At 46.2% G+C, this 12,313-nt stretch overlaps 1 protein-coding gene across 2 annotated transcripts; it reads right to left on the bottom strand.

Moving 5' to 3' along the window:
• Positions 1–237: 237 nt before the first annotated feature.
• LOC100281236 (uncharacterized) lies at positions 238–9,079 on the bottom strand. Of its 2 annotated transcripts, none has more exons than XM_008649570.3 (5): positions 8,859–9,079; positions 6,875–6,951; positions 1,448–1,659; positions 1,257–1,323; positions 238–1,002 (listed from the first exon to the last, which is right to left on the bottom strand). In XM_008649570.3, exons 1-5 carry the CDS (start codon positions 8,878–8,880, stop codon positions 712–714), a joined length of 669 nt encoding a protein of 222 aa, XP_008647792.1. In that variant the 5' UTR covers positions 8,881–9,079; the 3' UTR covers positions 238–711. The 2 variants fall into 2 exon arrangements, with proteins under 2 accessions (XP_008647792.1, NP_001384506.1); NM_001397577.1 differs by lacking the exon at positions 8,859–9,079 and adding an exon at positions 8,379–8,848 and having other exon boundaries at positions 428–1,002.
• Positions 9,080–12,313: the final 3,234 nt, after the last annotated feature.

The following is a 12,313-nucleotide window of genomic DNA, read 5'->3' as shown; positions in this document are numbered from 1 at the left end:
GCACTTTACCGAGAGCAGGACTTTGTCGAGTGCGGTGCTGAGTGCCCGACAAAAAGCACTCGGCGAAGTGCCGAGCACTTGGCAAAGCCGTGGATTCCGGTAGTGCTTATCTGTGATGGAACGAGTAAAGTGAAAAATGTTGAAGTTAAAGTTTAAAGTGAACGATGAGATCAAGGGGGAGAATGTTGGATTGATCTTCACCAAGATGGGCCCAACGAACATCTTGGGCCTTTGATCGCGCCCTGATCGGGGGCGCCCAACCATATATAATTGGTGGGCCCCTGTCACACTATGCTATAAATAAAAGGGTGGGGGCCGACGGCAGAGAGGACGTAGTTCACGAGAGTCGTACTCCCCACCGACATATCCTAACACCGATCTAAGAGGGTGCGCAGCCAGTGACGGGAAAACACTGCCGTTTATCGCCATTGACAACCTCGCTGCATCGACCTTCATCAACGAACCTGATGGCGGACGGATTTACATCCTCCAACACGCCTGTGCTTCCTAATGACGGTAACAATCTAATACAGTTTTGTTCTAGAAATTAAGAACCCGAAATTACTCAATAGAATAATCTACTCCTAGAGATCCTGTTAATTTAACACTAGCATATACACACATATACAGTCGGGTACTGATGGCCTGATCACAGTCTGCTGCGGCTGTGCATGAGATGCGCGCGTACCTACGCCCGTCATGCACAGCTAGCTAGCGCCGCCAGCCGGCCGTGCGTCGGCGTGCGCCGTCGTCACTCGTCAGGGCCAGCCAATAAGACGACGAGATGGTCAGGTCCAGGTTTAGAGCCGCCGCCTCGCTCTCCTCCTTCACGGCGGCGGCACGGCGAGCGCCCGCTGCCGGAGCAGCAGGCATCAGCTCCTCGCTGATGGAGCTCGAGCCGTCGACGTCGTTGCTGCTCGCATCCTCCGCCCACAGGCCGATCGACAGCGTGAGGTCGCATCCGGTGTGCTGCTTCTCAGTGTGACTTGGCCTGCTAATCGACTTTAGAAGCATTCGATTTAGAGACATTTTCTATCTTGCCCAAGGGTCTGAAGTCTGAACCATGCATCCATGAGTAGGGCATAAACAGTAGTCAATAATACACGGCAGCACAGTATGGGAGTTTGGCAGCCTGCCACCTAATTAATCATGCATACAACTAAAATAAAGCTGGTAGGGAATGCCCGAATGGTACATGATGCATGCATGCAAGCATTATTGTTTGAGTAAATTTTGTCTGCAAATCATATGATTACCTTCTCTGTTGTTGCAAGCATTCTTGTTTGTTCCAAGCCTCTGAAGACTCCCTCTAGCGACGGTCGTCTGCAAGTAAAAACAGTCAAATTTAACTTCAAATCTGGAATTCAGACAGTTTCCTGTTCGATCGTTTGAAGATATATATATTGCGAAATTGTGACTGATTTATGCTAGTTGACGCGCTTATTACATTTGGTATGGTGTTGAGTGGCTGCAACCACAGAGCATGGTAGTATAGATGTTCTCGTCTGAAGCTGGAGTGCTGCCATCTGCCTGTGACGCATGATCTTCACGGCTCAAGAACACGCGCTTGCTGTTGCTCGCCGTGGTCGATGTCAGCTTCTGGAGGCTGGAGGACTGATTATGGGTACTGCTGCTACTGGAGCTGGAGCTTCTGTACATCTGGTCATATAAATTTTATTGGGAAGAGATTAATATAACAACGTTGTGTTTCCGTTCAATAGCTAGAAACAAAGTTATACTCCTATATATTAGCAAAGTACTTAGGGTGTGTTTGGTTTGAATAATCACTCCACCCAAAATAAGGTGGTACGGTGTATCATGGTTCTATTCTTCAAATTTGGTAGAATGACCTAAATTCTCATATTAGTAACTGTTGACACCTTTTTGGAGGCGCCAATCACTCAAAAGAACCGGCGGCGGTGCTCTCTGGTCAGGCGCGGACGGTCCGTGGCATAGAGCCGGACGGTCCGCGACCTGGCGCGAGGCGGCGGTGCTCCCTGGTCAGACGCGGACGGTCCGCGGCACAGGGCCGGACGGTCCGCGACCTGATGCAGGAGCTAGGATCCCCTGCCTGACGGCCGGACGGTCCGCGCCCTAGGGCGGACGGTCCGCGCGTGCGCAGGGGCGGCGGAAGATCGCCGGCGGCGCCTGGATCTCGCTCCCGGGAGGGACCCCGTCGGGGAGGAAAGATCCTAGGAGTTGTCTAGGCTCGGGCAGACCGACCTAGACTCCTCTAATCGACGTAGAGTCGAGGAGAGGCAGAGAATTTGGGGATTGGAATACTAAACTAGGGCTAAACTAGAACTAGACTAGAACTACTCCTAATTATGCTGGAAATAAATGCGAGATAGAAGTGGTATTGGTTCGATTATTGGGGGTTCAATCGGCCGTAGCCCTTCATCTATATAAAGGGGGAGGTCTGGATCCGTTTTCAACTGTTTCCCGAGTTAATCCCGCGGTTTTAGGTAACAAATCCCGCGAGAAACTAGGAACCCTAACTGACTCTGCGCGCGCGCGGACCGTCCGCGCCACCACCGCGGACAGTCCGGACCGCGGACCGTCCGGCCTCGGGGCCGGACCGTCCGCACTGCTCTTTTTAGAGCTCAACATATGCCCCCCTGCCTTTTGGTGAAGGTTGACGAACCAAAAGCATATGAACTAAACCTGATGTAGGTCACCGGCTTTTCGATATGGAGATTATTCAATAAAGCACCAATATAAAGGCCGTTTCGGATTGTATCTTTCTCGGCCATGACCATTTGACCAATTGATCAAAAGGAATAGAATGGAGGTGCCCCCCAGTCTGGATAGACGAAGGGACTATACATGTACCATGGATTCATCATCGTGCCATTCCATGTTTGAACAGGATAATATACCGACGATGAGTAAATAGGTGGAAAGTACCCTGGTCTCATAGAATGAATAGGTGATGCTTGTTGTGTCGCCTTTCGGGTCGTTTTGTTTGACCGTTTTGTTTTAGCAGGTGACCGGGGTTTCTTTGTTGACCGGTCACGTGGAACAGTCTTTTTGCTAGTTTTTTTGGAGAGCAACTGATCATAAGTAGGATCGACTTTGATCAGCCGATTATATGTGCTTTGACCTTGCGTCTTTTTCCTTGCTTTGTGTAGAGGTTGACACCTTTGGTCATAGGTGGACTGTCCGGCTGAGTTAGCCGGAACGTTTGTCTGAGTACCGGATTGTCCGCACATAGGTGTCAGACCATCTACGATGCTGGGGCTAGGCTGATGTGTTTGGTTTATTAACTGTGCCTGCCCCCCGGCGTCTTCGGACCTTTTAGCCTTCTCGTCCGAAGCCTTTCGAGCAATCTCCTTTTGTGATATATCTGACATGCGAGGATTGCTGATGACGATGCCCTTGCCTTTGCCATTATCGGCCATTTCGGGCCGAACCAAGACCTTTTTGCATGTGAGTTCTATTGTATTAACAGGAAAGGGTTGTGTGTCTACTTGCATCTCTTGAAAAGCCAATCGACCCTCATTTGTGGCCGATTGTATCTGTCGACGAAAAACATTACAATCATTGATGGCATGAGAAAAGGAATTATGCCACTTACAATAAGCACGCCTCTTTAATTCATCAGGAGGAGGAATAGTATGAGTTAATTTAATGTTGCCGTTTTTCAGAAACTCGTCAAATATTTTATCGCATTTGGCAACATTAAAAGTAAACTTAATTTCCTCTTGTCGATTCTTTCGAATCGACTGTAAAGCAGAACACGCTGAAGGTTTAGCCTGTCCTGGCCAAACCAGTTCGGTGCGGTGTATACATCCGTGGATTCATCGTTCGAATTATCGTATCCCACTAGATGCATCTTATGGCTAGCCGATTTTGATGTTTCCTTACTTCGGCTTTCACAGGTCATAGCCCGCTGGTGTAAGTGCACTAGTGAAAAGAATTGGGTGCCATCTAATTTTTCTTTTAAGTAGGGTCGCAACCCATTGAAAGCTAGCCATGTCAGTTGTTTTTCTGCGACATGAATCTGAAAGCATCGGTTTCTAGTGTCCCGGAATCTCCGGATATAGTCATTAACCGATTCTTTAGGCCCCTGTCGGACTGAAGCTAAGTCAGCCAATTCTAACTCATGTTCTCCTGAGAAGAAGTGTTCATGAAATTTCTGCTCTAATTCTTCCCAAGAGTTAATAGAGTTTGGTGGCAAAGCTGCGTACCATGCAAATGCAGTATCAGTAAGGGACAACGAGAATAAACGAACGCGGTAGGCTTCCCCATCAGCCAATTCTCCCAAGTGTGCTATGAATTGGCTTATATGTTCGTGTGTGCTTTTCCCACTTTCACCAGAAAACTTAGAGAAGTCTGGTATTCTAGTTTCCTGTGGGTATGGCACGGTGTCGAATCGGTGGCTATAAGGCTTCCGATACGATTGCCCTGTACCTGACACACTAACACCGAGTTTGTCCCTTAACATCCCGGCTACCTCATCTCTGACCCTCTCTGCCATGTCTGGCAACCATCCATTGAGTTTGTGGGTGGAGATTTCAGGTTGCCTGACATTACTCTGTCGGCTTTCCTCCCAGGTATGTTTGAGGTGTGTGTTAGGTGTCCTATTAATGTCACCAGCTCTTGCCCTATACCCCTCAGGCTCTCTTGTGGCTGAATAGTATTCAACCCTATGTCCATGAGGTGGTATGGCATGATTATAATGTGTTGCTGGTGGGGCACCATAATGTTGCTGCGATGAATGTGGGAACTGTGCGTATTGCGCAGCTCTCGGCTCTGCGTATGCATATCCGGACGGTCCGGCGTAAGAGGCCGAATGGTCCGCGACCTGGCCAAATGGTCTGAAGGTATATCCGGATTGTCCAGCCGTATATGGTGCTACGTGGGTAGTCTCATACCCAGACCGTCTGTCGTAAAGAACTGGACGGTCCGCGATCGGGCCGAATGGTCCAGGGCTGTACCCGGATGGATCGGCCATATATGGCGTGACTTGGGCAGTCTGCGCATGGACTCGTGTAGAGTCGGATGGTCCAGCGTAATACGTCGGCCAGTTCATGCCATATCCGGACGGTCCGACATAAGATGGCGGACGGTCCGCAACATATCCGGACGGTCCGGCGTGATGCACCGGACGGTCCGTGATGGGGCCGAAGTGTTCAGGGTTGTACCCTGATGGTCCGGCCATGTACGGTGCGACCTGAGTGTTTTGTGTGCGGGCCTGCATCTGGTCGGACGGTCCGGCGAAATACGCCGGACGGTCCGCGGTATAACCGGACTGTCTAAGATGATGCTCGGACGGTCCGGTCGCGTCCAGTACCTGCCGCGTGCCTAGTGGTTGCGACTGTGATGGTGACACGAAAGCGTGCATCGGCATACCATATGATGGCTCGGTCAAAGGTGACCCGTTTATAGCCGATGTGTTTGACGTGGGTGGCACTGTATTAGACTCTCGCGATGGAAAATTAGGAGCAGCTGATTTCTCGTATGCACGTAAATGCATTTTAATAGATTCATCTACATATTGCTTTAACGGATCTCCTCGTTGATCCATGAAAGTCGTAAGAGATAGATCTGGAGTACTTACAGCGGGACCCTGCAGTGGAGGTAGGAGAGATTCCATATCGATCTCCCCTTGACGGACGATCTTCTGGTGGCGATCCACCGTGAAGTGTGACAAGTACTTGTCCGCCGCCTCCTTGCGCCGTTCGGAGAGTTTATGCAGCAGTTCCGCCTCTTTCTTGTCGCGTTGTTCGTTCCATTGCCGCATCACCTCCTTCTCATCGCGCATTACGAGGTCTTCAAAGGGCCTTTGGTCATCAGCCGGGAGCGCCTCCATGGCCGGCTTGATGATGTTGGTAGTGGAGATCTTGGTGTGATCCTTAGAACCGGCCATTTATGGGCCGATTTTTAGTAGATCTAGACACCTATTCCCCAGCGGAGTCGCCAAAAAGTATGTTGACACCTTTTTGGAGGCGCCAATCACTCAAAAGAACCGGCGGCGGTGCTCTCTGGTCAGGCGCGGACGGTCCGCGGCACAGAGCCGGACGGTCCGCGACCTGGCGCGAGGCGGCGGTGCTCCCTGGTCAGACGCGGACAGTCCGCGGCACAGGACCGGACGGTCCGCGACCTGGTGCAGGAGCTAGGATCCCCTGCCTGACGGCTGGATGGTCCGCGCCCTAGGGCCGGACGGTCCGCGCGTGCGCAGGGGCGGCGGAAGATCGCCGGCGGCGCCTGAATCTCGCTCCCGGGAGGGACCCCGTCGGGGAGGAAAGATCCTAGGAGTTGTCTAGGCTCGGGCAGACCGACCTAGACTCCTCTAATCGACGTAGAGTCGAGGAGAGACAGAGAATTTGGGGATTGGAATACTAAACTAGGGCTAAACTAGAACTAGACTAGAACTACTCCTAATTGTGCTGGAAATAAATGCGAGATAGAAGTGGTATTGGTTCGATTGTTGGGGGTTCAATCGGCCGTAGCCCTTCATCTATATAAAGGGGGAGGTCTGGATCCGTTTCCAACTATTTCCCGAGTTAATCCCGCGGTTTTAGGTAACAAATCCCGCGAGAAACTAGGAACCCTAACTGACTCTGCGCGCGCGGACCGTCCGTGCCACCACCGCGGACAGTCCGGACCGTGGACCGTCCGGCCTCGGGGCCGGACCGTCCGCACTGCTCTTTTTAGAGCTCAACAGTAACTAACTAATTATGAGGCCTCATAAGGTGATGATGGATCAACTAATTCCATTTTACAAACTAAAAAAAAGCGAGGAGTGAGAAGATGATAGACTAGGCATTCCTTAAATCAAACAATCCATTAATACACGTATAGGCTCTTGATATACAAACAATCCATTAATACACGTAATATACAAGCAAAATATTTATGCCATATATACCTGAAGATGGCTCTTGATATGACATATGCTAACTCCCTTCACGCCCATCAACTGAAGAATTTGCTTCGGAGTTGCTTCTGCTTGGCAGAAGAAAACGAAAGGTTAACACACATGTACAATAGTACAGCTGATTCTGAGGCATGATCTTTCTCCCGATTTCTCCCAATTAAGTGTTAATTATTTCAGAGAATATGTGCATATATATACGTTATCACATAGGCCATATGATCATTTTCTTTTGTATGAAAAATAACTGATATGATGTAGGTTATTTTATGGTTGTATTATTGCATGAATATCGTTGTCAATTTCTCTGTTTAATTTGGATGGTTATATTATATGCAGCTACCTAGAGAGTTATATATAACAACATGTCCGAATTATCCGAATTTAAGTATTTATAGATATAGATGCAGCTATATATATATATATATATATATATATATATATATATATATATATATATATATATATATATATATATATATATATATATATATATATGTGTGTGTGAATTTTTTCCTTACACGTGTTTGCTAGAAAATATAATGAACTCTCATACATGACTGAGTACTGACTTATCGAATTCATATAGAAGTGTGCCTGCATGCTAACCAGTCCATATATTTGCAAACAATAATCAATATAATCAGCATGAAATAAAAAAAAGATTTATCTGAGAGAATAATTTGGAAGAAGGATAAATTTGAGAACAAAATAAACATTAGTAGTAGGTGCAAAAAAAGTTGTTTTTGCTTATGAAATAAAATTAACTTTGTCATAGATAATTATAGCTTACTAAACCATGTATATATGTAATTCAAATCTCTTTTTGCAGTAACTCTCTGAAGATCATTAGTAACTGGCTGTAGAGGCGTTTGAAGATTCCATGAACAATTATCGATCATATCTATCAGTAATTATCAGTAACACAAAAAGCTATCATCGCCCATACATGATAGAACAAAGGAGAGAGGAGGAGAATATGTAATCTCATGGATGCTCATCGTTCGAGCATGTGAATCACGTGTTTTCCTTTTCCTTTGCCGGCCGGGTGGACTCCACAAACAACAAACTTCAGTCCTCCCTAACAACCTAAACATTAAGGGCTGAATTGGTGACCATGGAAATAGAGGTGATCCATGAGGATGATTTAAATAGCAAGGGAAGAATTTATTTCCCATGGATTCTCTCTATTTTCCTGCCAAACCAGCTCTAATTAATTAATTAAGGGGAATGAGATAAATCAAAACCTCAAAACTACAAGGTGAAATGAATTAAGAAAAAGTAGCTAGCCTTAACCGGTTACCTCTCCCAACAAAAATACTATAGTACTAACTACTAAGAAGCTGTATATGGGTCCAAATCAAATTAAATCAAAGCATGCATGCATGCAGGCGCAGGCAAAGTAACTAGCAGCGCAGCTCGATCGGGCATGACTCATGTGCATGCATGCTGTTGGAGTGGAGAACGATTTGAAGGTATTGGAAGACGACTCACTCACCGTCCTGGCCACCGAGGCACTCGACGGCCAAGACGAACTGCCGGTGCAGCTCCTCCGTCCACCGCATCCGCGGCACCTCTGACCGGTTGTACTGCCGGACCCCTTTTCTCTCAAACCCTCTCATTCTCCCTAGCTGATGCCCTTCCGATCAGAGGTTTAATTTGCAGCCTTCACCTGGCTCCTCTCTATCCCCTAGCTAGCTGCTCGACTCTTTCAGGCTCCAACTTAACTAGGTTGCTTCGATCCTCATATATATGCGTAGTACCAGAGTTTAGGGGTGTGTGTGTGTGTGTTGAGAGTTTGTTGGCCAGCTTACTTGCAGCATATATTTAAGTACTTTCTTACTGCCTACCGTGCACGGGATGACAGGATGTTGTACGATACAAGGCCATGGAATGTAAAGGAGAAGAAGAGATAGAGCAGGACACTCGAATCGAGAGAGAGAGAGAGAGAGAGAGAGAGAGGGCGGAGTTTTCTGACCTAGTCCAGTCAAACAATGCATGTTCACTCTCTAAAAAGGCAGGTAGCACCGGCGAAGAAAGCATCGGTAGCGCGCCACATTTTCTGAAAGGGAAGCTGTTCATCACGAGATGACAACCAAGAACTAGTAATAATTCAGCTAGCTAGTGCTTGCATAAATCCATGCATCTGCATCTATATCTCCATTTCGCTATATTGTCCAGCAGGTCGTCGTTCTCTCCCTGTTTGACAATAGAGAGGTTCTGGCGCTGATATTTTCGGCCGGTGGTGGTTAATTAATTCAGTCGTTTCAACGCGTGCATTGAATAACAGTCCCTGTAGTCTTTGTGGGCTAGCTAGCTAGCAGCTGGTTTGACAAAACAATTTGAGGAAATTTATTAGCAGTAGTGCGTGCTGTCTACGACGTACGTTTAATCTGATTCGCGAACGTACCGGCCGGTTTGTGTAGGATTTTAATTCAGGAGTAGACATGCATCAAGCGTAATGAAGGTTTTTAAAGGTCAACTCAACTCTGGGCCCTGCTTGTATTATTTTTCTGTCCAAGAAATGGGAAACGAATGTGGTACATATACATACACGTGTATATATATAGGCGTAGCTAACACTTACACTTGGATGCATATGCATGCATGTCCAGCAGCAATTGGCCTGGCCACCGTACGTACGCTGCAATGTCAAAAGCATGTACGCGTACTTCTTGTTAGTGATAGAGTTCAAATGGCTAACATGCATATTTGTCATAATATGGAAAAGTACGTGCAGTGTGCGCGGGGAGCGGGGGACGAAGGTGATAGATATGCATGGAATTTTCATAGAAAACTATTAACACAGGCCACAAGCTAAGATATATAGCAAACACCTGCGGAGAATTTGCTAGCTATACATGCTATTGATTTGTATGCGAGAAATTAATTAACGCATATATATACATGACTTGGGCAGATCATGCTGCGTCATCGTCTGAACGATTCATATATAGGAGATGGCGCCCAAACTCATCTCACAATGCAGACCATATATATATGTTCGTCCAATAATATATATAATAACTTGATATAAATAAAGCGCGTCTGGTCGATCCGGCCGGGGCATTAAACCGACGAGGAATTCTTGGGTTGGTATTGTTGGAACCTTGCAAGATGGAATTAATGCATGCATATGCTTATGAAGTCAAGGTAGCAGTTTGCAATTACCTGTCAGCATTAATATTATTACAGCAGTGACGACAGATATGGCGGGAAAATGATAGGACACGAAGGACCCAGCGCATTCTCTACGTACGGGCAATGAATTGTGGACTTTTGGAACACATTCTTGTCGTCCTAGCTAGGCAAAAAAGAGGAGGAGGCCAGAGAAGTACTAGTAGCAAGTGTCACATCCGATCCAAATTTTCGTAGATGCATCCTCTCGCTCGATCGGCACACTTCAGCTCGCTGACAGGGACCAGGACACGTACGGTCTTTTGAAATTCTTTCCCCCCGGCACGCTGAGCCAGACTTTTTTTTTCATTCAAAACATGAATTAGTTATTTCTTCTTTTTAGAGGAGTGTTGTGTGGAATCATCTACGCCCCTTATTGTTTTTGATGGTTGACGCGACAGTATAAGATTAGTATTAGATTATTATGACTAATTAACATGTGTGCAGAGAGACAGATTTGAGCATATAACGATGGAGAATAATGTTTTCGGTAATGATGTATGGTCTGTATGCCCCTGGGGCTTTGTGGATTTCATTCTGGTTTTCGAAAGAGTAATAAAAGAACATGTCACTAGTAGAAAAGAGCTCATAGCCTGCGGCACCCATAAATTATCACTGGCGGTTTCAGTTATCGCGCGTCAGTAAAAAAAAATAAGGTAGGCCCGGCTTAGGAACCGCTAGTGGAAACCTATTTCCACTGGCGGTTATCTTAACACAACCGCCAGTGGAAATAGGGTATTTACACTGGCGGTTGGTGTAACAGAACCGCCAGTAGAAACCAATTTCCACTGGCGGTTGGTGTAACAGAACCGTCAGTGTAAATACCCTATTTCCACTGGCGGTTGTGTTAAGATAACCGCCAGTGGAAATAGGTTTCCACTGGCGGTTTTTCAAGCCAACCGCCAGTGAACTGTCTGTTATAAATACCCCTCTTCTTCCCCGTGACAGTGAACTGTATGCTCGCAGCCAGCTTCCATTGGAGGCGATTTTGGAGGTCCAGATTTCACAAAAATATAAGGGGGAGGTTTTGGTCTTCATTTCTTGGAAGAAGGTGGATAAGAAAGGTTGGTTTATGTTTCTTTGTCAATTTTTGTTCATTCTTGCTCAATTTTAGCCACATTTTGGATCTAGGGTTTTACATGTGAGAGAGAAGAGTATAGCTAGGTAATTTTCTCTATTTCCTCAAATGAGGTTGCATAAGATGGTTAGTTTTTGTCTATTCCCTCTCCTTTTTCATGTTTAGTTCTCAAATAAGTTTATCCATAACACATATTTAGTTGCTTAATGAATGGTGAATGTGTTGTATGGAAGGTTGGTTTAATTATGTTTCAATTGTCAGTTATTGTTTATTTTTGCTCAATTTTAACTACATTTTGAAACTAGGCTTTCACCATGTGTTAGAGATAGGTTTGGGTATTAATTTTTTTTTGTTTATTAGTTGCTAGGAAAGTTTGGCTTATGTTTCTTTTGCCAAATTTTGTTCATTTTTCCTCCATTTTAGCCACATTTTGGATATAGGGCTTCACCATGTGTTAGAGATAAAGTAGTCTAACTACTTTTATTGGAAGAGATAAAGTAGTCTAACTACATTTTTGTTAGCGACAAACCGAAGCATGTAATTTTACATGACTTTCTAGAGAGGAGAGGGAGAGGGAGAGAGAGCTATTGTTGCCAATGCGCTCGGAGCAGGTGCAGCACTTACCGTCCGTGCGGATGCAGCACTTTGCACATCTAGAATGCCCGTTCTTGCACTGATTTTACACAGAGCAGAGCATCATGCTGGAGTCTACCGATCAATATGTACTGTATATATACATGCATGGTAATCTGACTTTCCATGAAAACTTCGGACTGGAAGGGTAGGCAGCAGATGTCGCACTCCAATGCGTCCTTCTCCATGGATAGTGTCACAGTCGCCTCTTCCTCATCCTCCAACCCCGCCTCTTCCTCATCCTCCATAGAGAAGCCGTGGTCTTTTCCCCGGTCATGGTTTATCACCTAGAACGCGAGGTAAAATAAAAGCAAGGAGGACTATTCGACTAATATATACATATCAGGCAGTAAGAAACAGGCATCATCTTCAAAGAACATGTTGTGAAAGAACTTGGAAAGATGTTTACCAGATCTGATACTTGTGAAAGAACTTCACACCAATGGTGATGAGATACACGAAGCCAGGAGACGACGTAGTATTTAAACACTGCAAGAGGAGAGAGAGAGATAGAGGAGAGAGAGAGATAGAGGAGAGAGAGAGGA

The sequence above is a fragment of the Zea mays genome, chromosome 6 (assembly GCF_902167145.1).
Source record: "Zea mays cultivar B73 chromosome 6, Zm-B73-REFERENCE-NAM-5.0, whole genome shotgun sequence".
Classification (NCBI taxonomy): domain Eukaryota; kingdom Viridiplantae; phylum Streptophyta; class Magnoliopsida; order Poales; family Poaceae; genus Zea; species Zea mays.
The sequence above is the reverse complement of the archived record's forward strand: the minus strand, read 5'-3'. Positions and strand labels throughout refer to the sequence as shown.